Source organism: Toxotes jaculatrix, chromosome 17, assembly GCF_017976425.1.
Source record: "Toxotes jaculatrix isolate fToxJac2 chromosome 17, fToxJac2.pri, whole genome shotgun sequence".
NCBI lineage: Eukaryota > Metazoa > Chordata > Actinopteri > Toxotidae > Toxotes > Toxotes jaculatrix.
In genome coordinates, this window is record NC_054410.1 from 18,747,450 (window position 1) to 18,775,382 (window position 27,933).

Here is a 27,933-nt window from a genome sequence, read left to right on the forward strand (position 1 = left end):
GGCTGAACAATGGGTGGTAAAACAAGCCCGGAGTTTCCCCCAGGCCTCCAGAACATCACGTTCAGCTTGATGTTTGTTTTTAAAGGGATAGGTCACAGCCTCGTGAAGTCTCACGGCCCTGTTGAGAACTTGGAGTCCTTCCATTTTATCTGCAGAGGAATTGAATGAGTGAATTGATAGTGGATTATCAGAGGCAATCTGACAGGAGTCAGAGTGAGTTTAATCTACTGTACCGTTATTCACTGTGTTTATAAATAACTGGCAGGATATTACGCACATTTAGTAAATGCATTGCAACCTCTACCATCAATGTTTGCAAGACTGATATAGTTTTTAGCACAAAATCTATTAGTCTGTATGCACCAGAATTATGGCTTCTCAGACAAACTTATGAGCTCATTTGACATAAATTATAAAAGCTGTCACTGTTATATCAAAGTGGAATATATCTTTAAGGTCAGGCACATGAACATGAGCGTGTGGTCTAGACCTGTGGGTATTGTGGACACTCCACTGCAGGGGCCTGCAGGTTTGTTCTTGTGTTCCTCACACACTCCTCACAGCGTGATAAACAAACTGAAATCACTTTGCAATCACGCTTGAACTTTTGGAGGAAAGTCCTGTGCATACTGCAGGCCCCCTCCTGCAGGTCTGCCCACCCACTCAAACAGTGAGGGGCTGCAACATTTCCTTTTGTTTCAGTGATTCAGTGGGGGACACGCTAACAAAGGTGGAGTTTAAGGACTTTCCGTGCGTCCATCCCTTGCTCATGTCAAAACAGAAACTCATCAATGGAACACTAACGCGCCGACATGTGTGACCAGTGTTCCCTGAAGGGGAAACATAGAATGTATGAGCTTCAAGTTAAACTGACTTCCTGGATTTTAGAGTTTCCCCTTCTCGAAGCATTAATACATTTGATTTCACTTGTAAGGTTATAATCTCCTGCTCTTACTGTTGAATACTCTGACATGGAAAGTGTAAAATTCTGATAAAGCACTAAATACTAATACTGAATCGTTTGCATAATAACTCTTTTGGAGTAATTGCTGATAGTAAGTTTAAAACAGATAGAAACCGCATATGCATTGTTTTTGTAGCAATGTGGCAATTTTCTAAGTCCAAATACTTATGTAAAGGCTGAAATACTTTTAAAAAATACATATATATTTTAAGTGCAGCAGATGTAGCCTGCAAAATTACTTTACTCTCTTGGTTACAGGCTGAGTAGTGTATTTATATGTGTCTCTATAGAAATCCCCTCTTGGAGCCAGCAATCTGCTGTGTTATTCTAAGTGACAGTTTTCTGGAAATCCCCCACCTAGTTGTTAGCTCCGCCCGTCGCAGCCAAACAGAGGGCACTTACAGACTGCAGCACAACTCCGTCTGAATACAACCAAACGCACCTCGTCGCGAACAACAAACCACCATGGACCTCCATCGGACCAGTATATTAAACCAAATGGATTACAATCGGGAATCTAAATCGACAGAGGAGCGGCTCGACAGCGGTCTGGACTCGCTGAAAGAAGAGGAGTACCAGGCTGTGGCGGCCGAGATCCGTCGGCTCCAGGTGGACTGTGATCCGCCGCAGCACAAACAAGCTCCCGGTGTCAGCGAAGAGCTGCAGGAGTGGAAAACACAGATCACAGAGGACGGAGACACGTAAGTCTGACCAGAAATAACGTTACCGAACAAGCATGTTGATATTTACGAGGTCTCGGGGGTATAGCTAGTGTTGCACCATCGCCTGACTAGGCCTAGCTCGGGTCTTGGAGGTAATTTGATCCCTTTCCTGTGGGGAATGTGTTCCGCTAGCTTGTCATTACAATGCACAGGCCCAGGCCTAGCTTAGTCCGGGTTTGAGCTCGACCGTAAAGCTTCGCGGCTCATAAAAAAAATACGCCGCTGCCGTGCTAACAGTACACAGAAGTGGTGTCCGGTTTGTTACGGGGTCTATCTGCGGTCAGACTCCGTGGTACTGGACGTAAACAAAAGGCTATTATCAGGAGGGAATCTACTATGGCCGCGGGTCAGGCTGGGAAAGTCCCGGGCGCGCCGCCAAGGAATCTGAGCGACGCGCGCGCCCGTGAAGCGAGAAGAAGGAAAAAAAAAAAAGTAGAAAAAAGTACCTTGAACTACTGCAGCGTGGAGTCAGTGGAGGTGGAGGGCGAAACCAGACCCTGACACCGACGCCTGCGGGTTATTGCTCTAATAAAACCGAGGGGAAAAACTTTAAAATAGTCCCCCCAATTTTTTTTTATTACAACACAATTCCTCTGCTGAGAAATATAGTTCAAACCCAGTGCAGCCCATGCACTCATTATATTTCACTGGGCCAAAGTTGAACAGCGTGATTTAAGTAATCAAAACTGAGGACAGGAACTGTCTCATTCACAGCACTGAAGCGTGAAACGGTATCATACTGATTTTAATCAAAGCAAATGTTTCAGTGTTTAAAAGCGGGCCAGAGCAGTGGTTCTTAATGAGAGGGTTCAGAGATCAGCAGCAACCTTTAGAGGGGTCATTGTCTATTTATTAGAGTAAAACTAAACATAAATACAAACATAAATGCAAACTTGGCGACCAGCTGTATTATAGAATCCACAGATATATTTTAATCAGAGGAAATCAGCATTTTCAGGGCTGTTTTCTAAATTGTATGCAATAATCGCAAAGTAAAACGGTTGTCGTCTCATTCTAATCCTTAAGGTTGTCATCAAAACCTTTAGGTATTAGGTCTGTCAGCTTTCCACTGTTCAAAGGTGGCAGTATGTGATGTAGATAGAAAAACACAATCGGGGTATATAATTGTTATATTTGCTGTTGTTTACTTGCGTACAACAAAATGTCAAATTTCCTTGTGGAACATATTCTTTTTGTCTTGTACATTTAGGTGTGTTGTTTATTCTATTTATTATCTCTCTCTATAGGCTTCTTCACCTGGCCATCATCCATGAGGCCAAGGACTACATCAAAACTATGATTGATGCATCCAGGAACACAGACTTCCTCAACACACAAAATGACCTGAGACAGGTATGAGAGCGACACTTCTGAAGAGGATTTAAAAAAAAAAAAAAAATATATATATATATATATATATATATATAGTCTGTCGTCACATGAAGAATAATTAAAGTTCCTGCTGACTCAGTAACTCACCTGTCTTACTGGGATTTTTTTTCCTCTCCAGACTTCTCTCCACTTAGCAGTAATAACAAACCAGGCCGACGTGTGTCAGCATCTCCTGGTGTCCGGCTGTGACCCCACGCTGGTGGATAACAGAGGGGACACACCACTTCACATTGCCTGTCGCCATGGTAAACTGCTGTGCTTCAGCGTCATCACACAGTACTGTCAGAAAGAGCATCTACAAACAGTGATGGCCGCCTGCAACTATCATGGTAAGACTGTAGCTGATGAGCAGTGTTTTCTTTCCTGAACTGACGTAGTTTGGACTTTGTCTTTGCTGTTGTCCTTGTCCCACTTTGGACAAACTGAGCTTTTAATGTTTTTAGCATTTCTGATAAACACTGTGGTTGCCAGCATTAAAACTGCACTTGATGCATGTTAGGCAACAAAAAATGTTTGAATTTTAGCAGTAATATGCTAAATTATAATGTTTCAGTACTATTAGAATATTGTATTTTGTGGTGATGGTAATTGCCATGCCGTGGCGGCCCACCCATGCTGCATGGAAACAGACAGAGTACTGACCAGTCTGCTTCTGGTCTTAACTACTATTTAAAAGTAGACTGGTGGGTACAAAGAGTAAATTCTGCTGCCCATTATCCCTGAACACTATGGTTAAGAGGAAGGAAACATCTAAGCAAGCAAGGGGAATCCCATAGCTTTTCATAGCATTACTTCCTGACTGAAACCCTTCTATTACATGGCACATAATGTTAGATGCTCAGGCTCCAAAATAGAAAGGTGGAAGGTTCCTCTTTTAGACTTGTACACAGACATTTTTAAGGCGTTGTTGACTTATTTACAGATTCCTTCAGGAAACCAAAATTTCAAAATAAAATTAAATTTAAAAAAAACTTTCTTTGAAAGTCTGTTTTCCTGTATCATCTGCATTGGGCTGCTGGACTTTCCTGCTGACCTGCTGTTATAAAATGACAGGTACTGGTCTGGTATCAGCTGTTAAACTGTTCCTCTGATGTTGTTTGTGCAGGTCAGAACTGCCTCCACCTTGCCTCAGTTCATGGTTTCCTCTCACTGGTGGAAAACATGGTGGAACTAGGAGCCGACATTAATGCAAAGGTAAATAACCCGCACACCATATCTGTATGTGAGAATACACACTTTATTACTCAGAGTATCTGGACCCACAGTCAGCAGCCAGCCTTCTGGTTGTCTTTAGGCTTTGCCTCTCCCTGTGTTAATAAGAGTCTCCTGTCCTCTCCCTGTCCTGTAGGAGCAGCATAACGGCCGCAGTGCACTGCATCTGGCCGTGGATCAGCAGAACCTCTCACTGGTCAAACTGCTGCTGAAAAAAGGTGCAGACCCCAACCTCCTGAGCTCCGGAGGCCACACCCCCTACCACCTCACCTACGGCTACGGCAGCTTCGACATCAGGGAAGAACTGTACGCGCTGACCGATCCTGACCTGAGGGAGCTGCCTGACAGTGAATCAGATGACAGCGAGGAAGAGGACGATGAGTCTGATGAGGAGGTGAGTGTTGAAAATGTAGAATTTCCACTGCACAGACAGTCTGGCATTAATGAAACATAAAAATTCCCTGCTTAGCGTATAACAGGGTTTTTTTCCTGCTCTCTATGTCCCAGCAGGTGGGTTATGACGACATTCATTGGAATGGACATTAGCAGGAAACAAGACAGAGAGAGGAAGTTACAGAGGCAGGAGGCTGTGATGATGACGGTAAAGGACAGGAGAAATGGCTCGGCTCGTCTACTACTTCCTGGAATGACGTCATAGGAGCCCGACAGTGTGGGTATTGCGGTGCGGCCGTGACCGCTGACTAAATGGACAGACAGGCAGCTGCAGACAGGCAGGCAAATAAAACAGAGACTGAGGGCCGAATAATCCAGAGAGAGCGCTTCAGGCTGCAGGAGAGCAAACACACAACGAGATGTGAAACCATGACACATAATGATGGGATGGCATTGCTGTATGATAAGAGGATCACTTTTATTCTGTGGACACTGCATCATTGTCTCCAAAAAAAAAAAAAAAAAAAACCATCCATCCACACAGATGTACCTGCAACAGCTCTGTTGTATGATATTGTAAATTCTGTCTATACTAAGATGTATTTTTTATGTGAATGTGTACAGTTGAGAAGGTTGTATATGTCAGACAGCAAACAGCCCAACACACTCCAGTTAAATTAAAAGACTCATATTTAACAGTTGAGACCTCCTGTGTGAATGTGTTTGTGGAGATGTGGGACACGGTGGGGGAGCAGGTGGCATGTGATTGGAAAATTGCACTTGGTCCGGGATGGCACTTTGGCAGTTTGGACTGGAATGCTTTCACATGCGTGTACATTAGACGCCACAGTTTTGGTAATATCACATTATAAGGCTCAGACAGATCCTAGCATATAATCAACAGCGCCTGACAATATTACAAAGCTGCAATTAATGGGGAAATTACCATAACCACGTGCCTCTCTGCTGCCGTCAGTGTGTCTGTATAAATGCCTCCATCAAAGCATGACAGCTGAGTTTCACTTCTGACATGTGGCTCTTTATTTTCATACGATGCATGTCACTCTGGGAAGAGCCGATAATTCGACAACTCGCCTCCACTGAATGAGGAACTGGCGGCAGAAATTGAGCCTGCGCCCGAGTTCTTCCTGCTGCGTGCGTGAGTGTAGACAGAGATAAGAGGTTTTGGGGAATTTTGTGTGTGTGTGTGTGTGGAATGAGGCTGATCGCTCAGTTATGTAAATCAGGAAGTTTTTTTTGAAGGGTGGGGCTAAGAGGAAAGGGACAGGAAATTCCCAAGAGCACAACACTCAGCTGTTAGCGACATTCCTGCTTCTCATCCTCCAAAGAAGGGAATTACTGCGGAACAACCGGATGCTTCAGTCAAGCACTGGGAGGAAGGGAGTTTTACTTAAAGCTGAGTAAAATAAATATCCAATGTCATCTAAACACTTGTGCAACTCTATGATCCCACTGTGGATTTGTGCTTCAAATTAATCAGCAGCTCAGTGAATGCATTGTACAACAAAATACTGTAATTTATATTTTAAGCAAGTAAACTGTATGCCTAAATTCTTGTGTAGACTTGTGTATTAAAAGGGCTGCTGTAGACCTGTTAGTTTACTTCAGTGCATTATACAGTCTGATGTACACCTGTGCATTAGACTGTATAGGTGAATCTAATAAAGTACCCACTTTATTAGGTATGCCTGCACACTCTAATATAATCCAAGTGTTCTCCCCTCAGGTGGACTTGAAGGTAACACAGATCTACTTTTATAACACCTATGCTGTTCAGTGTTCTTTGATGCTGTCACAGAGTTGTTAATGAAATTGTATGTTTTAGCACTGAGGTCATTGTGATGTTGCACTGGGCTGCACTATTTTCAGAGGTGCTTCTAATATTCTAACATTTCTAACACTGTACAAGTCTGAACTGAATGTCATCACACAGGGAAAAAAACAGACAACCTTAAGTGTTCAATAAAAACACTTTTTAATAGAGGTGCAGTAGTGTACAGCAATGGCAGCAGAGGAGAGGAGGATCAAGACACAAGGGAGAGACAGAAATAATAAGCGACTTCCCATTGACATTGACCTGAGCAGACATAAGCAGGGGTGTGACGATGGTGACTGTCACAATGGGAGAATTCCCACAGCTGTTCCCTGGGTCATCGAAAAGTACGTCAGAGAATAAACATCACCCTGGGGCTAAAGACAACAGAGAGGAGACACTTTGAGGCAGATGAATAAAATGAGAGATTCGGAAAGTACAAGTCATGGCAGCCCTGAGTAGAGATGGTTAGGAAGCACTGTTTTAAATACAGTGACTCAAGAAGCTACTGGACCATACCGAGTCCATACTTCAGAGGTATTGTGCTGTAGTTGTAGTGTTACCACACCTCCGTCCTCCAATCTGCTCACGTCACACTTGACAACTGAAGTCATTTGGGCTGAGCTGCATACACAGAGGCCACTGTGGTCAATGGCTGTCTGACACACAGAGACCGAGGAGCATATCAGGCCGATGTGTCATGGTGGACTGATGTCAATGTCCAGCATCTTTCCAGGCCCTGTGAGATGTCTCAGTGTGTCTAGAAGGAAAATGCAGGAGGGGGGCGCGATTTGTGGATAATGTTGTGTCCAGTCAGGTCCTGACTATGACCAGGGAGGATGGAGGGGGTGTAAGTGCCATGGTGGGAGCACAGACAGTGGAGCTGGGTGACGTATTCTACCCACCTGGTAAAACATGACCTTATTGTTCTGTATTGTTTTGTCTCAACTTTACTGTGTTGTTCATGTCTTCTAAACAAGATGATCCCAGCTCCTCCTTTATCTTCCTTCTAGATGAAACCTTTGTGTGAGTGAGGTGGGGTTTTTCTGGATCTACCATTCATCATCCTTTTCAGAGCACGTAATGACGACGGCTGCACAATGGCTGCCAACTTTCCTCACTCTCTCTCAGACAAAGCCACCAGGTGAGCATCAATCTCAGACTCTGACAAAATCCTGGAACACAAACACACAAGTTAAAGGTCATATTTTTTGTTCTGCCAGATTTTGTGAGCCATACACACACACGCTGAGAACTCAACCATGTAAGCCCTTACTTTGATCTTATCCCTGGTTTTAGTTGTAGGGAATTTCCATTACAACACTTTTTTCTCAAATTTAAAACATAACTCCAATGTATTTCCAGAGCCAACACATTATTCACAACAACACATTCAATTTTTTTTTTCTGTTTCAGCAGAATCATAAAAGACTTCAAAGGCAGCAGCGATGGAGCTGCATGTTTGGTTGGGCAATAAAGTTTAATTTGCTTTTCTTTGATTCTGTGAAGTTTGGCTAAACCCATGCACCTTTTTCAGCAATAACCTACTTCACTTTTTCTCTCTAATACCCATACAGCAGCCTCTGGCCACTGAAACCACTGAAACGTCCTGTACTTGTGGCAAAAGATCATATTCAAAACTTTTGGGATGTTTTCTATCTCAGAAAAATACTCACTTGAATCGAGGTTCCTGTGTTGTGACGACTCCCACCTCCAGCTCTGACGGCTTGAAGTCGATGGACAGTACCGTTGACAAACATGAGATAGCCGTCTGGAGGGGGGAGAAGTGGAGAGAAGCATGAAAGCAAGAAGAAGGAGGAGAAGAAAACAAACATTACATCTGAGAGATAGATCATATGCGATTACAAAAAGTAGATGTAACATTAAACTGAAATAAATTAGAACTATCAGGACTCTTACAGATATTTTCACTTTGTATAACTAAATCCATCCAGTGACTGTTTGGTTTTCATTCCAGCTGGCCAGAAAACCACCAAATAATTTGGTGATATTCCAGTAAGGTGACACAGACATTTCCAGACATTTCCTGACATTCAAAAAAAATGACCAAGACCCCCTGACCTTCCCTGTTAAGAAAATATCCAACAAAATTCAATGACATTCCAGAAAATAAATAACCAGTGAAAACCCTGGAATGCAAAACAACTTGTTTGACTGACAGACCTAATCAACACTGTTGTTTTAGGACAAATTCCAATGTGGCATGTTAAATATGACTTTACTGGGCTTCTACGAAAAACAGGGGAAGTTTGGCCACACTCTTTTTGTGTGTGTATGTGTTTGTGTGACTGATACCTCTATAGTTTGCTCATAGGTCCAATCCAGCTTCTTCTTGACTTTCTTCTCCAGGAAGCTGGTGGCCTCTGTCTGTTTGACTCCAGCTGCTGTGGCCTTAAAGCCACAGTAGTAGCCGGCCGGGTCACACTTATACAGCTGTGGACCCAGTTCTTCATCAGTTCCAACCACTATCATACCTGGAGGAAGGATGCAAGGCAGAGGGAAATTAAAACAGGACTGTAGGAAAGAAAAACATCCGGTTTATGCTTTAAACAGCAATTAATACGTTTTACTTTTGGCAAAAAATCTGGAATCACTGCTAAATGAAAAGTGACATGTGGGCCCACAAACAGTTTTAGTAACATTGTGCAAGAACATAAAGGCTTGACCAATATCAGCTGTTAAAGATACAACATTTAAATTGGAGATGCTGATAGCAGATATTGTGCGCTGATATTCTGTGAACGCTCTGAAACACCATTTATACAATAATGGAAAACTAAACCTTTTCATTCTACTTATTCTCCTTCACAAACAGGTTTCACTGTAGGTCTTAATGCACCACACAGTGATTTTGAGTTTTGGTTAAAACCACGTAAGACAAAAACAATCATTAAGAACAGGTTTCTAATATACACAAACACACATGGACACTACTCACAGCATCCTAGTGGCCTCATCTCAGCGTTCTGTGTGTAGACTTGGCAGATGTCAGCCATGCGTTTACACAGCATGTCCACAGGGATCTCATAGCCATACTTATACATCCAGTTAGCTGCTTCATACCGGGCCCTCTGTACCTGAGACCTGCTGTCAGCTGTGGGGGGGGGGGGGGGGAGACAGAAAGAGCATTTCTGGGCTGCTCTAGAGGTATGAGCTACAGGTTTTGTTTTAGTGTTTTATTTTCCTAGCTGTACAATGCAGCTCATATGGAACTATGTCTTTCCATTTAATACAGAGGTAACATGTTAACTACTAATTTCAAAATGGATAAGTGGGTTTTCTGGCTAATATTGTGTAATTTACTGCTGGAACTAGTTTTATTGATCCAGTAGATTCATTCCAGCTCCAAATAAGAACATTAGTACTATGGAAACAAGGCTACACACTGTAGGATCTTTTTAAATTTATATGATTGTTGACAGAAGATTTTTATAGTTTTGACCATTAAATGGCTCAAAGTTTTGGGCATTCGCCGTCAGCTGGACAAGGCATAACTTACCAGTCATGCCGGTCATAACACAGCCAATGTTCTCTGTGATTCTGAACAGATGTGTGACTGTCAAAGCATCCAACAGCTTATCCTGTGAAAGACAGGAGACATAGACATGTACACCAGTGATAACCATAACCATCAGGACATCTGGGCATCAGATCACACAATTTAAAAAAAAAAACTGAGAAATGTGATCTTCTGTGTGTTTATAATGTGTCTGTGTTTACTGACAGGGACTTTCTTCTGTGTGACGACCACAACGCAGTCCTTCCCTCTGACCGCTACAGAGGTCAGTCCTCCCTGGTTGATGGCTTTGAAGGCATACTCTGAGGAAAGATTAAAACAGCAACAGCACCTTACTTTAAACTGTTCACTTCTATGGGCAACGTTTGGTATGATGTTTGTTTGTTTTTTTTAATCAGATACCAGGCTAGCAAGTAGTTTTGCATGTAAATATACATGACTCTTTATGTACTATGTTTAACACTATGTACACCTTTGTAATATATAGTAGTATTTCCCAGGTCTGAGGCTAACATGTAGTACAGCTCAGTAATGAGGACTTAACTAATGAAAAACTGTCAGGATATATCAGGTGTGTTACTTATCTAGTAGCCATATGAGTTAGCAAAATACGGAATTCAAAATTAATATATGTTTACATATTAACTAATTCATGGTAACACAAAGCTAAGTTTAGCTAGCTTGTGGATCTGTTAGGTATCACATTGAAATAGCACGTTATAAAACAATTATTACAACTGTTTTACTTGAAGTTAATAATATATTAGCTGCAGTTATTCTGATCATACCACGATTTTCTGAAACAGTTATCTGTCCATACAACACTGAACTATAGATGAGTAAGCTAGAAGCTGCTGGCTAATGTTAGCCTGTTAGCCAGTGGTGATGACAGGGCAAGTTGAGTTTCGTCCGTTTGTTTCACTACTGACCGACTTGGTAGAGTCTTCCCTCCGGGGAGAAGATGGTAATGTGGCGGTCAAATCCTGCACTTGACCCCCGAGACATGACGGCTGGAGAAAACTGAGGTAAACTGGTGAAAACTGAATGTGAAACTAAACTGAGAGGCAAAACATGGCAAACACCTGCTCCGGATGTGATCGGTTCGATTAAGGCATTCCATATCCGGGTCAACTTCTCAAGCGTTGTAGTTTTGATTTGTCCCTTCTGATAGTGCCCTGCTGCTTAATTTCGTTATTTTTAATGCGATGGCACAAATATTTATAACATGTATTGATAAAAAAAAATCAAAACAAATTTCAGTTTCTTGTGGTTGCATGTTCAATCAAAAAATACAGGCACCTCAGTTGTAGTAAATGTTTTATTCTCCTGTTCACTGTTACATTCAAAGCATAAGAATCACAGAAATTATTTAACACCAAAATGCTGTGAAATCAGTGTGTCTCTTCAGTGCTTTTGCGTGAGGCAGAGCCATTGTTGGGGTACTTCATAGGTGCTCCTGTCGTCTGTGTCATCATAGGGAATATGCCACGAGTCTCCTGAAGTCTGGACAATGGTGTCATAGCTGGGAATACTCTAAACACACACACAAACACAAACACAAAGTTAATTAGTAAGCTTCTTTCTTTGTGCCTAATTATCCACTCTCTCCTCTCATATCCTTCCCTCCTTCTCCCATATTCCTCACCTGAAATCGAACCGTCCTGCCTCCTCTGACACATATGTCCGCCACCAGCTGGTGGCCTCTCTGCCACTTGAAGAAGAGGCGTCTGGTGGCTCCGTCTGGCAGGCAAGCCTTGTGGTCCCTCATCAGGTCCCTACTCACAAACCGGCAGTGATTCCCAGAATGCAAAGCGGCGTACAGCAGGAAGGGGTCATCCTCGGAACTGACAGACGCAGACAGGCAGGTGTGAGGTAAACTGATTTTATATTAAGACTCTTAAGAACAAAAAGTCTGTTAATGAACAGAGGTATTGCACAACAAGGCACGCATTGAAAGCTGCATGTGAATTCAAATTCTCTATTCTGGTTTATTCTGTTAGTCAGCCACCCACGTGTTGCAGAATTTGCAGTTGTAGCACAAAAACCATTTTCAGAGCAGCTTTCAGTGGATGCACCGTGAATGAACTGCATCACTAAGTTGACTCCTCCTTTCAGCATTTTCAAATGCTGCTCCTTAAACTCCATTCACATTTTCACTAAATAGCCAGTGCTGCCCTGCTGTGTAAATGTGTTGTATGTATTGTCTATAAAGCATAGCCCTTACTATTCTTATTTATTATCAGCTACTCACATGTTGTCAGTGAAGAAGCAATAGGCTTTTTGCTGGATAAGATTCATGTTGTGTCTCTCCCAGGATCTGGAGGGACGCAGCATGTGCTTCCTCCCCAACACCAGAATAGTCAGGCCCTGACGCTCCAGCTCAGACACCACGGCCAACAACTGAAACACATACAATACACACCTGAATGCTTTTATTTATACTCTCATTGAAAAAGTAGAACATGTATATTTAGTGGCACAAATGTCTGTCTGGATGCCAGCTCCATTTAGATGCACAACCGCACTTTGGGATGTAAGTAGTAGCTCTTACATGACCAACACAGGTATTAAGACAGGTTTTAACAGTGTTTGCATCTGCTACCCTGCCACTGGCTGTTAGAATGGGTGTGTGTGATTGGTGTAGAAGAAAATGCTATGAAGTACTCCTATCCACCTCCTTATTGCCGTAGTAAACATGCTTAATGTGGCTGTAGTGAGTCTGTGGACCCTGGAGAAGCCTTTAAATGTGAATTTATATTGTCTGGTCTTAAAAAGCTAATATGATGTAAATATCCCGTTTTAACCATGCTAGCTACACGGCCCCAATGATATCAGTGTTGATCGGAGCACCACTTTGCTCCAGATAGGCCTACTGGAAGGATTCCTGCTGGAGGGATTGGCAAGCAATCTTGTAAACACATTGATGGTCCCCAGAGGGTGAAACGTAATGACTCTGGGGATTGTCCTATAGTGCCACAATAAGGCTTGTGTACAGACTGTCACGTTCCCTTGAGGATGAACTGTAATCACTTTGGTAATCCCCTGACTTTTCCTCTACCAGCATCATCAGATCAAAAAATTGTGTGCAATACTTACTGCTTTATGACCAAACACCCACAGAACTACTGACATTCCCATCAGCCTCAGCTGTACTTTGTGTTTAGAGCTAATTAGGAAATGTTAGCATGCTAAACTCAGATGGTGAATATGGCAGGTATTGGCACATTTTAATGTGTATTGATAACTACCTGCTAAACATGAGCATTTTAATGTTGTCACTGTGAGCATGTTAGCATGCTGATGTTAGCATTTAGCTTACAGCACTGCTGTGCTGTCTGTCCTGGTCCCAGTTCTGATGTAAGTTTTAATGTCTTTTGTGTACACTTAAATCATTTCTTTAACGTCTGCACAAGCTAGATGACTAGACAGGGAAATACATTTGTCAATTTGGACTTTCCTTTGTCTTGCAGCTGCATAACATCTGAGAACTGAGAAATGTGATGTATTGTGGACCGAGAGACAGACACACACACACACACATATCGTGACAGACAAGACAGATGTGGGCAGCCAGACAAGTGGGCTAGGTGTTATTAAAATCAGGTAGTGGCCATTTCTAAAGGCACCTCCTACACACCTCTATCATTCATACACAAACACACACAGTGCCCGGTTAGTCATTGTGCAACCGGCAGAAAAGCCCCTGCTTTGGACAGACATATATGTAGGACGAAAACACTAAAATCTAGACTGTAAAACTGTGTGTGCATCTGCAGAGAGGGTTCTGAATAAGCACCAATAGATTGGTTAGTGGCTATAAAATATGAAAGCTTAACGCCTTTCATCTCTTTTTATTTTGTACTGTATTTTGCATGCATGTGCATCTGTGTGTGCTCTCACCGTCGCTGACTGCTTGCTTTTGTCCTTGTTGAGATTAGCTACATTCAGCCCATCTACGACCACATCAAAAGCTGGCTTCCTCTTCACAAACGCTTTGAAACGCTCCAACTCCTAGAACACAAACATCAATAAACAGAGAGATAGAAATGAACTGAAAAAGTGTTATACACTGTGTAGAGAAAAAATGGTTCAGTGGAGGAAAAGAAAGAGAAATCGATAAAGACAGGCAAGTTATATATCTGGATATTGTGCCTAACTCAACAAAAACACCATGACATAACTGCTTTTTATTATTTAACCACAGAGGCTCAGTAAAGTGTCTACAGTAGAGTGTCTACATGTTAATAGAAGCTTCTTACAGATGAAAATGAAACAAGGCTGAGAACTGAAAGAGAAGATTTTTCTTCTTTTTAAATTTTATTTAGAGCCAAGCACAAAGTACAGCTGAGGCTGATGGGAATCTCATTGTTTTTGCAGGTATTTGGTCATAAAACCAAAGTTGGGGACAAATTAAGATTTTGATTTCATGGTGGCACTTGAGGAAAAGCCAGGGGATCACCAAAGTCATAAAAATATAATATAAAAGAATTGTGCATTATCTCAGATTTACTCAATTGCTTTTCCCATTCATGACTATAGAGCAAAAATCAGGAATGTGCTGATGTCTGACAGTTTGATAGGCTAATTACAGAGATGTCTGACTGAATACATGGTACTGGATTTGTGCAAAGTGGCTCAAGATGTAATATGGAAATATACAGAAGGAAGTTTGCAGGACTCTCTAATAACAACATCAGGGGTTGGTTCCTTATTATGGTCGAGGAGCGTAACTGAACTCCATCTGTGAGCTCACTGGCCTGATGGTTGGCTGATTTTCTCACTGACTGATCACAGGCCTGCCAGTAATCAATCTACCTGGCCTTTCTTTCTCAGAACTGAGATGGCAGAACGCCAGCTGGCAGCTTGAATTACTATAGAATACTCTGTGTTATGATAAAGTTTACGAGCTCAAAAAGTTTACGCACTGTGGACCTTGGTAATAACGGGTTTTTTTCTTCCTCGTGTGACTACACTCATTTCACTTTAGACTCAGACTAATAGGACAGAATGTGAAGTGTCATATGTTTCATCACGCTATTTCAACTGTTCAGTACTAACTTCCTCTGAAGGGGCTAAGATACCCTAAGGACTAAAGAGACTAATGTGGGGACATATCTGTAGAGATTCAGTGTCTTCCTTAAGCTTAATTTTGGCATTACCACAGCACCTAAACAAGTAGCAAATAGGCTCAGACGCATTCTATCCTTCTAACCCACCTGTTGATCCCATTCAATGTGTTGCATACTGTGTTACACCTTTGTACCATAACAGGAAGGTAGTACTGAATCTTAGAATAGGCCAGCATGGGAAGATTGTACTTTCACTTTTAGATAACGGCAGTATGGAAATAAGCTGCTGTGAATTCCCCTGGACTTGAAACTTGACTGTGTCACACTATCATGCACAATGTGCACCATCAAGCTGTCACCATAAAAAGGCTGTAATATTCCTCCTCTGATGGAACTGCAATCTAGATAAAACACCTGCAAAGCCCTTTTAAAACTTCAGTGTCTCTTTTGATGGCTTTAATTCACCAAACACACACATACAGAATAGGGTGGTAGTTAATTCTGCAACAACACCGTGCAGCTAAAGGCTGGAGGCTCATTTAGGTTGAGATGGGGGAGATGTGCGTTTTAGGTGGGAGGCTAAATGAATCGGAGAATAACACTGCTGAGTGACAGACTGAAGGGTGGAGAAGAGACGAGCGATTGGTTAGGATGGAGAAAGGGTGCAAAAATCTAAAACAAAAAGAAAATGTGTGGGGAAAAAAAAGATTCAATTGGCAAAGAAAAATTAAGAGAGCATGAGCGACGGAGGAGGAGGAGGAGAAAGATGGAGAGAGAGTCCAGTATAATTATCCAGGGACTTTCCAGAGCTGATATATGAAACCAGCTCATTGTGCTGCTGTGAATACACACACACACAGATAGACGTACATACATAGGCTTACAGTACCGCTTATACACCATTATTACACAAAGCACGATGGTATTCTGAAAACATCCCCAACAGCATTACCACTGACCTATATAATGTACAAAATCTGAATGCATAAAAACAATACAATAAGCGCCTGCTGAATGCAGGCTATAAATATGTCTATCAGTTTAATGCTTTACACTGACTTCCTGTTGAGTTTATCTCAGCTCTAATACTGATCGTGTCAGTTAATACTGAAATAAATGTGACCAAGCCCATACATGTAAGTATTCGTGCCAACCTAACGTGCTGCTGGTCAGCAGCATGTTTATTTAACTCTATAACTGTCTTATCTTATCATAATATATATATATTTGATAGCATAATGTGCCACTGCAACTGGTTTACTTAAGAAATATACTGTATGTTGTATACTGTTATGCTGCCTTATGCTAAAATCATATAAATTACACCCAACGCCCCATAGTGACAATACAAAAAAAGAATAATAGAAATGTTTCTACAAATAATTATTATAAGTATTAAAAAGGAAAAACTGAATTGTCACATTGACGTAAGTATTCAGATTCTTTACTCAGTACTTAGTCAAAGCACCTTTGGCAGCGATTACAGCCCTGACTCTTGTTGAGTGTGACACATCAAGCTTTGCACACCTGGATTTAGAGATTTTTGTGCTGTTTTCCAGAGCAGATGCTCTCACGTTCAGTCAGGTCAGACGGGGACTGCTGGTGGACAGCCATTTTCAGATCTCTCCACAAATGCTGGACTGGGTTCATGTCAGGGCTCTGGCTGGGCCACTCAAGGACTTTCACAGTTGTCCCTAAGCCACTCCTGCATTGTCTTATGGAAGTTTCTCCCATCTCCACACAGGGTCTCTGGAGCTCAGCCAGAATGACCGTCGGGTTTCGTGGTCACCTCTCTTACCAAGGCCCTTCTCCCCAGATCCCTGAAGAATTTTTTTCCTTTGCCTTCCCCAGATCTGTGCCTTGACGCAGTCCTGTCTGAGCTCTGCAGGCAGCTCCTTCCACCTCATGGTTTGGTTTTTGCTCCTATATGCACAGTCCGCCATGAGACCTCATGTAGACAAGCGCATGCCTTTACAAATCGTGTCCAAATAAACTGGATTTTTTTTAACAGGTGGACTCAAGAGAAAGGCACCTGAGCTAAATGTCATACATGTCATAACAAAGGCTCTGAATACTCATGTCAATGTCATATTTCAGTTTTTCCTTTTTAATATAGTTGCATCATATTTTAGCATAAAGCTGTAAAATAACAAAAAGTGAAAAAAGTGAAGGGAAAAAGCACAAGACTCTTGTGGGACATTTGGGTTTTACTTCTGTTCTTATTTAGGGATCTGAAGCTTGTAACTGTGCTGAAATGAGTTCTATTAGCCCGACACACGAAGCTCCTGCAGTCAGAAAAACATACTGCATGCTTGTTGTTTCATTAAACTTTCATTAAACAGTGTGGAACCCAAAAAACCCAAACCCAAAGGCAGTTGTCGGGGGGGGGGGGGGGGTACGCAATGTAATACAATTCAGCTCATCAAAAGTACAACCTCTGTGAAACTTAGGATGTTCTTTTGGGGTTTTTTTTACCAGAAACTTTAATATAATTCACTATCATACACCAGTGGTGGACACATAAGGTCCACTTTATAATATAATATATATAACGGCTGCTAGTTTGTATTCAGTTCCACAGGGTGATTCGGTATAGAGTCAAAATGCAGGTCTACTCGGCTCAAACCTTCAGTGTTTGACTTCATCTCTGTCTGCTTTGTTCTTCATCTCACCATCTATCTACACATCTATCTGGGCTTAAAAATGATTCATGCTTTCCTGCTTGCTGTGACAACCGCACTAATCACCAAATACAGACAGAAAGACACTAATTCGCTTTCTATTTGAATTGATGCCCTCCCTCTCTTCCTCCAACTGTCTCTGTCCCTCGGTGCATCTATTGCTTCACTGTTGTCTGAAGCCCTCTGTTTGCCCTTAAAATGAATTGCCTTGAATGGGGAATTAAAAATGTCGAGTTAAACTGCATGTCTGTCTGCCTTCCTCTGTCTGTCGGCTCGACGGGAGGTAGCTGTCATCCAGATTCACATGCTGCTCCACATGCTGGAAATCCCCTCAATTTAACTAACTATTCCACCAACAAACTCCCCCTGCCTACTGAAAAAAAAAAAAAAACACAAAGCAACACATGCAATCTTTCTCTGTGATCATAAATTATATATTTCATATTATTAACTGCGTATTTTAAGTTTCTTTGTGGAACTATTTCAGGTGAAAAACCTTCTTTTTAAGTTTATTGTCACTGGCATTATATAAAAAAATACAGCCAGTACATTCCAATCCAATGAAAAGCTTGTGCCCTGGCTCTCTCTCTCCACACGGACAGTGCACACATGCATGGAAGATAAAGTGATGACTGCCTTCCTTTGGTTATGAACGAGGCACACTTAAAAATACTCAGTCCGTGTTTAAGTTTGCATGCATGTGTGAGCTGCCCTGTTTGCTAGTATTAAAACCGTAATTGTCCATGGGCTAAAGCTGTCTGTCAAACAGATGGTGTGACTCCTACACTGTTACTTTGAAGGCACTTAAAGACATGAGCTGTGAGAGTGATACACTGAGCCTGCACACACCGCATTTGTTTCGTATGACTGGAAGAGTAATGATGGTCCTACCCCCTGCGAAACATGCAAAATATGTCATTTTCGTTTAAGAAAGTTTAACCTAAAGGAATAGTTTGACGTTTTGGGAAATTCCCTCGTTTGATTTCTTGCTGAGGGTAAGATGAGAAGATCGATACCACTCTCATATCTGTCAGTTCACTATGAAGCTAGACTAAAGACAGTAAACAGAGGAAAGCAGCTGTTCCGGCTCTGTCCAAAGCTAATAAAATCCACCTACCAGCAGCTCTAAAGCTCACTAATTAATATTTTATATCTCGTCTGTTTAATCCGTCCAAAAGGTGAAGCGTAGACATATCTATTACCATTACTTAAAATAGCTTCATAATGTGGCTTAGCTGACCAAAATTAACTTTAACTTTTAGACTGGATGCTAATAAACTGTGCTAGATGCTAATACATCTTGAGTCACTACCTAAACGAAACTATTATGCATAGAGTTGTAACCAAAAAAAAAAAAATTTGAAGAATGCTAACTAGTTATCTGTACTGCCTTATCCCAGTCATAAAACGTGCCTTTAAATGCCAGCCGAAAACCTAAAACTCTGGTCGAGATGAGTGGGCTGCATCATCCTCTGGGTCTTGGACTAAAAACTAAATGCCAAAGTCATACCAGTCCAAAGAAATGAATCAGTCCAGTCTCTGAACCAGAAGGATGCTCAGGGGCCTCCCTGAGATCTGTTCATGGGCTGTGTTCACCTCAGTCATCTAGACAGGGAGAGCAGCTGTTTGATAAGCTGCCTCAGCAAACCTCAGCAGCCTCTTGCTTGCACCTGAACCAACAGCGCCATCTGGCACAAGTTAAAGAGAAGAGCGGGAAAGCTACTGTAGCATGCTGCTTACAGATAAGCCTCAGAATAAAAAGCTTTAGTTTTTTCTTTATTTTACACATTTTTAAAACAACATGGCATTGTTATTTAATATTAATTATTTCCTAGTTCAAAAAACTGGCAAGAGCAGATTATTTTTTTTATTATTAAAAAAAATAAGGTATGGAAACGCTGCTTAGTTTGTGTGTGTGTGTGTGTGTGTGTGTGTGTATACGTGTGTGTGTATACGTGTGTGTTTGTACCTCTGGTGTGGTCTTCTTAAAAACATCTCGTCCCTGAATGATGTCGGCCATCGCTCTGTCCTTTAGTTGTTGGTACTCCTCAGCAGTCAGCTCGATGGACTCTAACTCTGACCCACAACACCTGCACAGACCCCTAAATACACACACATGTACATGTATGTACATAATTGACACACACCGTCATACTGTACACACATACATACATACATACATAACACATTTTGCCTATAAACAAAATTGGATGTAATAACATGATGTAATAGCTGATGTGAAGATTTTTTGTTGAGGTAGGAAGTGGTGTGATTACTTCAGGTTGGCGCTGGTCCAACTTCCTGTCCATCTCTGTCCAGTGAGACTGAAGACAGGAAGAAAAAGAAAGACAGGGTATAGAGTAAATAGAGTAATGAGAGCAAGAAGCAGTGGGGCTGAGGTGAATACAAATGGCGAGAAAGGAGACTGTATATAATTCCATAATTGATGAGACATATCAAATAATAAATTAAGCATGTCAGTTGTGTTTCTATATTTCTAAAGGTTTTAAGGCAAATTATTCTAAATTATACTTATTATGGTGTGCATCCAGCCCCCAGTTTCCCTCCTGAACAACCAACTACTCTGTTGTACCTCTCAAACCAGGTCTTGATGCTGCTGGCGAGGCTGTGCTGGGGGTAGATCTGGTTGTTCCTCATGTACAGCAGAATCCCCTGTAACCTCTCCTGGTGTTCAGACTGAGACATGGCCTCTGCTTCCACTCCTTTTACCTCCTTGGTCTTCCTCACTCCCTCAAACAGAGCTTCCCAGGTCTCCTGGTGTGGACTCAGTCCCTTTTCGATTAACTCATCATAAAGAGCCCAGGCAGTGGTCATGTCACCGTGTAACATTGCTGCTGCAATGACATCCCCATAGTTGCGTGGTGATGGGGTAAAGACCTGTTGGTTTGACAGCAAAATCAGCTGATGATATACAGCGTATGGCATGTTCTCCAGCTCCACTATGAGTTGAATTTACTTTCTGACCAAGCAAACATCTCTTCACCTTCTTAACCTCATTCAGGATGTTGATAGCCTCCCTCCACCTCTCTGTGCGGCTGAAGGACTTGATAAAAAGGCTGGAGGCTCCCGTTTCCAAAGAAGAGAAATTTTCCTGCATAATGTCATAGACATCAAACACCTCGGCATCGTGGCCATCTCTCACACACAGTGTCAGGTACCGTAGTAACAGCTCATAGGACAGCGTCCCTGTTTCCATGGCTACAAAAGTCAGCAGAGACCTGTGGCAGAAGATGATAAAAGCTGAAGGACATTTCAGCATCCGCAAAATGTTTTCAAAAATCACAGATACACCCATCCTCCACTCACTTGGCGATACCCAGCTCAGCCCCAGAGGTGAACAGCGCATTCATCATCTGGATGTCAAAGCGTTCCTGATTTCCCAGAGACTCCTTCAGCTTCCTCCACTCAGCAGCAGAGAGCAGCCGGTCAGGAGGCTGCATCTTCCCTGTGAAACATTCATGCTTTAGTGCAGAAAACTGAAATGATCATTCCCGACAATCATGACTAGTAAAGAAAGACACTTCTGAGTATGTCCTACCTGCTCCTCTAGCTGTCCTCCCTTCAGGCTTCTTCTCAAGGTCCTCCTCATCCTCAGAGGCCAGAGCTGCTTTCCTCTTCAACATCTCTGCCGTCTTTTTCGCCGTCCCAGCAGAAAACACAGATTTGGGGTAAAATGACCTCTGACTTAGGGTGGAGCTCTTACCTCTTCCATCCTCTGCGCCTTCCCACAACTCTCCTTGTCTATGTCTCATGGTTCTGTATTTTATTCCACCCTGTCCATTAGTCTGTCCAATGTTCCTTCTGACTGTCTGTGCGCCACCTGAGTTGGGGTTATTGTCTCTGGTGCACAGAAAGCGTGCTGTGAGAGGCACCTGTGGTGACTTACACAGAAAAGTTTGTATGCTGAGGAAAGCAGAACTTCCCTGGTGTGTGAACGGCTTTAAGGGTTTCAGGCATGTTCTCACTTTAGATATCAAGTTGGAGGCCATGTTATGAAGTTTAACCTCTGAGCTTATTGGACCTCAATATATTTTATTCTTACTCAGCCTTACGTTAACTTGCATGTCATCTACAACCTACAGAAACATCTATGAGACTCGCTAGCTAATCTTGCAGTTATTAAATACCATTATAACCACGTTACTGAAAGACAACTAGCACTCTATAGCCAGTTATAATAATTTGACTCAAACCTGTCCTCGATGTTCAGATTGAAAACCTAACTCAGCTTCGATCTTTCTACTGCACTTCAGAGGTAAACACAACTCCAGGCGTGACTTTAGTCGCTCACCGGTCGCACACCTCTACGTCATCAACCCTTGACAGTTCCGTTTGTGAATTGCGTCAAGTTTGTCTGAAAACTAGAGAAAGACCGGAAAGAGATATTTGGTTAAAAAGGAGGTGAAAATTGTATCACTTGAAACCTGCTTGATGCTGAAGAAATGGAAAACAGTTCAAGAATATTATGTTGATTACGTATCTGTTTCATATGAATTTCCTAATCAGCTATACATAGAAAGCTAAAGTCCATAATGTGCTTTATTCAAGCTGAGTTATCTTAATATGCAACGAATAGTTTAGTGTTTCTCTTAGAGTTGGACCTTTGTTTTGAATTTCAACCGGAAGCCATGTTCTTGTTCAGTTAGTAACTTGGTGCTAGGGTAGCTTAGCTACTTTCTTACACAAATCAACTTTCACACTGTTTTCTGTTTTTGGGTTAGACGGGTTTTACTGATGAAATAGTAAATTAACTTCGAAGCAGGTATGGCTACAGAACAACAGCCTCACTGGTCGGATATTTTAAAAAGGAGGATAGCAAACTCCAAAAAAGGTAAGAAAGAATATAAACTCCGGCTAACTGTAGCTAGCTTGCTTACTTTCATTTGAATGTACCGAACTAACGTCATTGAGCTAAATCAATATATTAACATTTACGCTAGTCAAATACTTTTCATTTAACTGATTTTGGATACGTTTTTTTCGTGTTCCTACTCCTGTATAGATGAGAGAAGCGAAGAGGAAAAGAAAGAAGACGAAACTGAGCTGTTCACTAAATATTACACCGAGTGGAAGGGAGGAAACGACAAGGACAAGTCCTACAGGGACATCCCACGATTCTACTACAGGGTATTATTTACATACATCACATTTCTGAACCCAATGAAAATTGTCGTCTTTCGTGTAATTTGGATTGTGTTGTGGTACGAGGCATGCGACTAAACTCTGACCCATCTCTAAATCCCCTAACAGTACTGGTAACGGTAAATAAATGGCTTTTTTTCCATTTAAAAACAAAGATGACAGTTCGAGGAGGAGGATATATACAGTCACAAATTTGTTTTTTGATGATGATCATGTTATTGCTGAGTGTGTGTAGTTGCTAGCAGGCTTGGTGTTTAATGGTGAAGATGTGCAGATGTTAAAATAATTCCATGTTGATGATGATGATGTTCTGCAGTTACCAGCAGAGGATGAAGTATTACTTCAGAAACTGAGAGAAGAATCCAGAGCCGTCTTCCTCCAGAGGAAGAGCAGAGAGCTGCTAGATAATGAGGAGCTGCAGGTAAAACACACACACACTTGAAAATAGTCAGACATATAAAGATTGACCTCTGCATGAATAACAGCACTGTGTGACTTTATTGTTTGTTATCTACTTAGCTGTCTTTCTATTTATGTTTCTGTAGAATCTGTGGTTCCTGCTTGATAAGCACCAGGTGCCTCCAGTCAGTGGAGAGGAGGCCATGATCAACTATGAAGCCTACCTGCAGGTGGGGGAGAGGGCAGGGCCCAAGTGCAAGTAAGTAACACGAAGTAGCGGTTTACTGGCAACAACACAATTTGAGGAAATCAGCTTATGCCTGTTTTCTGTAATAGAACGTGTAATTTTGTTTGTACGAGGATAAATTCTAGATTAAAGGTTGTTTATGGAAAATCCCTCCACCATTTTTAATGTATACCCACCTGGAATTAATGTGCCTTGGCGGATGGGATACCTGTATATTCAGCTCAGGCAAAAACTACATTAAAATGTGATCAAACAAACATGACCTCAGATGTAAACAGGGAAAATCAACTCTGAGGAAAGCAACTTAATGAAAAGTAACAACTTTTCTTTCCTTCTCTTCTTTCCTTCAGGAAATTCTTCACAGCCAGAGTTTATGCCAAACTGCTCCACAGCGACCCTTACGGCAGAATCTCCATCATGCAGTTCTTTAACTATGTCATGAGGAAAGGTCTGGATCTTCATTTGGCTTTCTTGTTCTGCCTTGTCTCTTGTAACTATGTGAAACTATGTGTTGCGCATGTCTGTTCTCTCTCTGTGCATCTAGTGTGGCTGCATCAGACTCGGATAGGTCTGAGCCTGTATGATGTGGCGGGACAGGGCTACCTCAGGGAGTCGGTAAGCATTTCCATTAGTAACCACAAAACTCAGTTTAAGTGATATTAAAATGTGAGCTGCCAAGAAAGGTGACGCTCGTCTTTCTGTGCAGGATCTGGAGAACTACATCCTGGAGCTCATCCCCACTCTGCCTCAGCTGGATGGACTGGAGAAGTCCTTCTACTCTTTCTACGTCTGCACTGCTGTTCGCAAGTTCTTTTTCTTCCTCGACCCACTCCGAACCGGTGAGACTGAACTCACTGATAAGTGACATTTTTTTTAAATGATCCTGCAATTAAGAAAAGGTTATGAGCATCTTAGCGTGTGTTTAGAAGGATGCAACACTACTGTATGTAACAGGAAGGGACGTTACAGTCAAAGTCAGCAACAGCATTTCTTTCATTGAAGGTTTACAGAACCGGTCAGACGTTTTAGAGCACCCCCACTTTTACAGTTTTTACAGTTAAGCCATTTGAAGTGTATAACCTGAAACCTGAAAAGTTTAGGTGACCAAAAACTTTAAAATCATGTACGTCTCATAGAAAACAGGCCTTTTTCTAGGATGAAGAAATTAGTTAACTTACTTCTTTCCTGCAGCAGTGGAAGTAAATGACGTCTAATAAGAAGCTTAAAAAGAAGGTTAATGTAAACAGTTCCTACAGGTGCCTCAACTTTTGTTGATTACTTACAAATCCTCTGTCTGTACAAAGGCAGCGTTGGAATAAACTGTTACTACATGGTTTATTAGGACAATACTGTACTAAAGGAAGTAGTAGTGTGTGCTCAGGATGGTGAGAAAAAGACCAGTAACAAAGGAAGACAGACTAGTGGGTCAGGGGTTCATCTTTCAGCAGGATAGTGGCTCAGAACAATAGAGGAAAGGAACTAGACCAGAGGTGTCCAAACTGTTCCACAAAGGGCCGTGTGGCTGCAGGTTTTCGTTTCAACCAGTCAAGAGCACACAGTTTGACCAATACAGTTTGGACACCTCTGAACTAGACGATGGCCTCACGTGATGAGGACCAGCACAGTCTCTAGACCTAAACCCCATGAAGGTGAAAGCAAAGCAAACTGCAAATGCAGCACATTTGTGGGAACTTCTGCAACAGTGTTGGGACAAACGTGCTGAACAATATTTCATTTCAGTCATAGAAAGAACGTCACAAGTGTGTTCAGCTGCTGAATGACTCAGAAATTTAGATTAAATGTAGGATGTGAGAATCACTGGGACATTACACTATACAAAATTCAGTAACAACTGGAAAAATGGGAGTGTTCTAAAACTTTTGACCTGTGTTTGTCTGTCTGTTTTTTTTTTCAGGAAAGATTAAAATCCAGGATATACTGGCTTGCAGTTTTCTGGACGACCTGTTGGAGGTATAATGTTTTTTCTCACATCCATGTTTTTTTGCACAAACCCTCCTGTCTCTGTTCATAGCTCATTTAGTTTATTAAGCCTTGGCTGTAGCAGCGGACAGTTAAAGGACCAAAGCCAAGATTTTTTTAGAGGGAAAAATATAGGGATATCCTGTAATTGTGATAGTCCAGCTGAATGATGTTTTGTAGTTGTGTTATAAGAATTAATCCAGTTTCTTTTATTGTTCTCCTACAAGTGGGTCAGTATTACATGGGTCATTCATAGTTAAACAATACCCAAAGTTGCTGCTTCACCTCTCACACTCTTTCCTCTCCCTCTCCTTCTGTTTTCTAGCTGAGAGACGAGGAGTTATCGAAGGAGAGTCAGGAGTCCAACTGGTTCTCAGCCCCATCAGCTCTCCGGGTCTATGGTGAGAAAACGTCTGTGTGTTGGTTTCCAGTCTGAAATGAAATGGTCCAGGTCTAAAATGATCCTCTGGTGAATGAAAGGTAGTTGAGAGCCTTGCACTGCAATTACCACAAAACTGATCAGTTCGTTAAATATTGGTGGAAGCAGTGTGTATCCAGGTAAGTTTGTTTGTAGCTTTTGCCATATACATGAACTGATGTTGGATCCAGAAACAAAAATGGTTTATATGTGTGTCATGTCAGTGAAGATCAGAGACTACAGCCTTTCTCTCTCCCTCCCTCTCTCTCTCTCTCTCTCTCTCTCTCTCTCTCTCTCTCTCTCTCTCTCTCGCTCTCTCTCTCGCTCTCTCTCTCTCTCTCTCTTAAGGCCAGTACCTCAACCTGGATAAGGACCACAACGGCATGTTGAGCAAAGAGGAACTTTCACGCTACGGCACAGCCACTCTTACCTCAGTCTTCCTGGACAGAGTGTTTCAGGAGTACCTCACCTACGATGGAGAAATGGTACAGTCAGTAACAGTATCAGCAGTAGCAGTTGCAGTAAACACAAGGCTGTAATGAAAAGGAAAAACATAAAGTGTCTTTGTAAGGTGTTGGGCCAGAACATCCTTATTGATTCTCCAATATACTGGGATATTCCCATTTAGTGTTTTGTTTTATTGTCCACCCTTTATGTTAATGTTCAACTCGGACAAACTTTTAAAGTTAATCTTCAGCTGCTCAGTGATGGAAGACAGTGTGTCCTCTCTGGGCAGCTGACACACACACATTTAATGACATCTTTTTAATGTTGAATTACAGGGTCCTGGTCTAAACCTCTTTTCCATGCATGCTTTTAGGTGATAGTTTTGCAGATGTCTGTGTGCTGGGTCTAAGTTTGGATTTATACTATCTTTCTCTCCTCTTTTATCTCAGGACTATAAGACCTACCTGGACTTCGTACTGGCCTTGGAGAACAGGAAGGAACCAGCAGCTTTACAGTACATTTTTAAACTTCTGGACATGGAGAATCAAGGATACCTCAATGTCTTCTCTCTCAACTACTTCTTCAGGGTATCAGCTGCACACCTCTCACATACGCTGTACATGTTTGCACTGCTATATAAGAACACACACACACTCATTTACATGTTTCATGACACTTTTTTTGTGTGTGTTTTGTACTTCAGGCCATTCAGGAGCAGATGAAGCTGCACGGTCAGGAGCCTGTGTCCTTTCAGGATGTCAAGGTATATTACACACACACACACACACACACACACACTCACACACACACACACACACACCGTGAATGTTACTTTCAGCTTATTTTCAGTCAGAGATGGTGACTGTCTGGTCACTGGCAAAAAGTTGACTTTTGAGCATCTGATAAGTCAAACTGAGATGATGTTTTGAGGTTAAGAAAAAAAAAGTGGACATTGTGATGTCTGTCTGTCCTCAGGATGAGATCTTTGACATGGTGAAGCCCAAAGACCCGTATAAAATCACTCTCCAGGATTTGGTAAACAGTTGCCAGGGTGATACCGTCACCAGCATCCTGATCGACCTCAACGGCTTCTGGACCTATGAGAACAGAGAGGTGCTGGTTGCTAATGACAGCGACAGCAGTAACACAGCTGACCTTGATGACACCTGAGGGTGATGAGTAAGTTTCACAGTTTTCACTCCCAACAGTTAAAAAACAAAAAAGCAAAAACATGTGCTTTGAAAGCCAAGTGTTGACTCTGAACCTCTACCTGCTGACTCAGGTCCCTCTGGATAAGTGAAAAGACATTTTGAGATGGACAGAAGAAGGAAAGTGAGGCATATTGCTCTGTGTAAATAGAGTTCTGTGTTCCTCCTGTTGTTTTCCTGGAAAGAAAACCTAATATACATATTTTTACTATTGACCTTTTTAAAATAAATCTTTCCTTTTCATTCCTCCTCTGACACTGCCTTTA

At 41.9% G+C, this 27,933-nt stretch overlaps 4 protein-coding genes and 1 long non-coding RNA gene across 8 annotated transcripts; 3 read left to right on the plus strand and 2 right to left on the minus strand.

The window, feature by feature from the left end:
- Positions 1-476: 476 nt before the first annotated feature.
- nfkbiab (nuclear factor of kappa light polypeptide gene enhancer in B-cells inhibitor, alpha b) lies at positions 477-5,381 on the plus strand. 3 transcript variants are annotated; one of them, XM_041061044.1, is made up of 7 exons: positions 477-486; positions 1,382-1,665; positions 2,934-3,039; positions 3,197-3,407; positions 4,184-4,272; positions 4,427-4,684; positions 4,798-5,381. In XM_041061044.1, exons 2-7 carry the CDS (start codon positions 1,430-1,432, stop codon positions 4,834-4,836), a joined length of 939 nt encoding a protein of 312 aa, XP_040916978.1. In that variant the 5' UTR covers positions 477-486; positions 1,382-1,429; the 3' UTR covers positions 4,837-5,381. The 3 variants fall into 3 exon arrangements, with proteins under 3 accessions (XP_040916978.1, XP_040916977.1, XP_040916976.1); XM_041061043.1 differs by lacking the exon at positions 477-486 and having other exon boundaries at positions 1,346-1,665; XM_041061042.1 differs by lacking the exon at positions 477-486 and having other exon boundaries at positions 1,373-1,665; positions 4,801-5,381.
- Positions 5,382-6,662: 1,281 nt separating this feature from the next.
- psma6a (proteasome 20S subunit alpha 6a) lies at positions 6,663-11,143 on the minus strand. The gene is made up of 7 exons (XM_041061045.1): positions 10,985-11,143; positions 10,263-10,357; positions 10,038-10,119; positions 9,477-9,632; positions 8,834-9,012; positions 8,194-8,288; positions 6,663-7,692 (listed from the first exon to the last, which is right to left on the minus strand). The coding sequence occupies exons 1-7, from the start codon at positions 11,058-11,060 to the stop codon at positions 7,635-7,637; spliced, it is 741 nt and encodes a 246-aa protein (XP_040916979.1). The 5' UTR covers positions 11,061-11,143; the 3' UTR covers positions 6,663-7,634.
- Positions 10,274-18,017, plus strand: LOC121197436. Its single transcript, XR_005896246.1, has 3 exons — positions 10,274-10,423; positions 11,749-11,927; positions 16,869-18,017. It is a non-coding gene; the product is annotated as an uncharacterized LOC121197436 (long non-coding RNA).
- On the minus strand, positions 11,356-22,105 carry LOC121197430 (protein only RNase P catalytic subunit). Its single transcript, XM_041061039.1, has 10 exons — positions 21,365-22,105; positions 21,133-21,271; positions 20,810-21,044; positions 20,399-20,703; positions 20,082-20,129; positions 19,775-19,907; positions 13,956-14,066; positions 12,307-12,455; positions 11,701-11,899; positions 11,356-11,588 (listed from the first exon to the last, which is right to left on the minus strand). The coding sequence occupies exons 1-10, from the start codon at positions 21,813-21,815 to the stop codon at positions 11,460-11,462; spliced, it is 1,899 nt and encodes a 632-aa protein (XP_040916973.1). The 5' UTR covers positions 21,816-22,105; the 3' UTR covers positions 11,356-11,459.
- Positions 22,106-22,358: 253 nt separating this feature from the next.
- ppp2r3c (protein phosphatase 2, regulatory subunit B'', gamma) lies at positions 22,359-27,913 on the plus strand. Of its 2 annotated transcripts, XM_041061041.1 has the most exons (14): positions 22,359-22,657; positions 22,829-22,953; positions 23,285-23,389; positions 23,514-23,626; positions 23,965-24,062; positions 24,159-24,229; positions 24,321-24,453; positions 25,530-25,585; positions 25,920-25,995; positions 26,361-26,497; positions 26,909-27,046; positions 27,163-27,222; positions 27,435-27,638; positions 27,742-27,913. In XM_041061041.1, the coding sequence occupies exons 1-13, from the start codon at positions 22,591-22,593 to the stop codon at positions 27,627-27,629; spliced, it is 1,374 nt and encodes a 457-aa protein (XP_040916975.1). In that variant the 5' UTR covers positions 22,359-22,590; the 3' UTR covers positions 27,630-27,638; positions 27,742-27,913. The 2 variants fall into 2 exon arrangements, with proteins under 2 accessions (XP_040916975.1, XP_040916974.1); XM_041061040.1 differs by having other exon boundaries at positions 27,435-27,913.
- Positions 27,914-27,933: the final 20 nt, after the last annotated feature.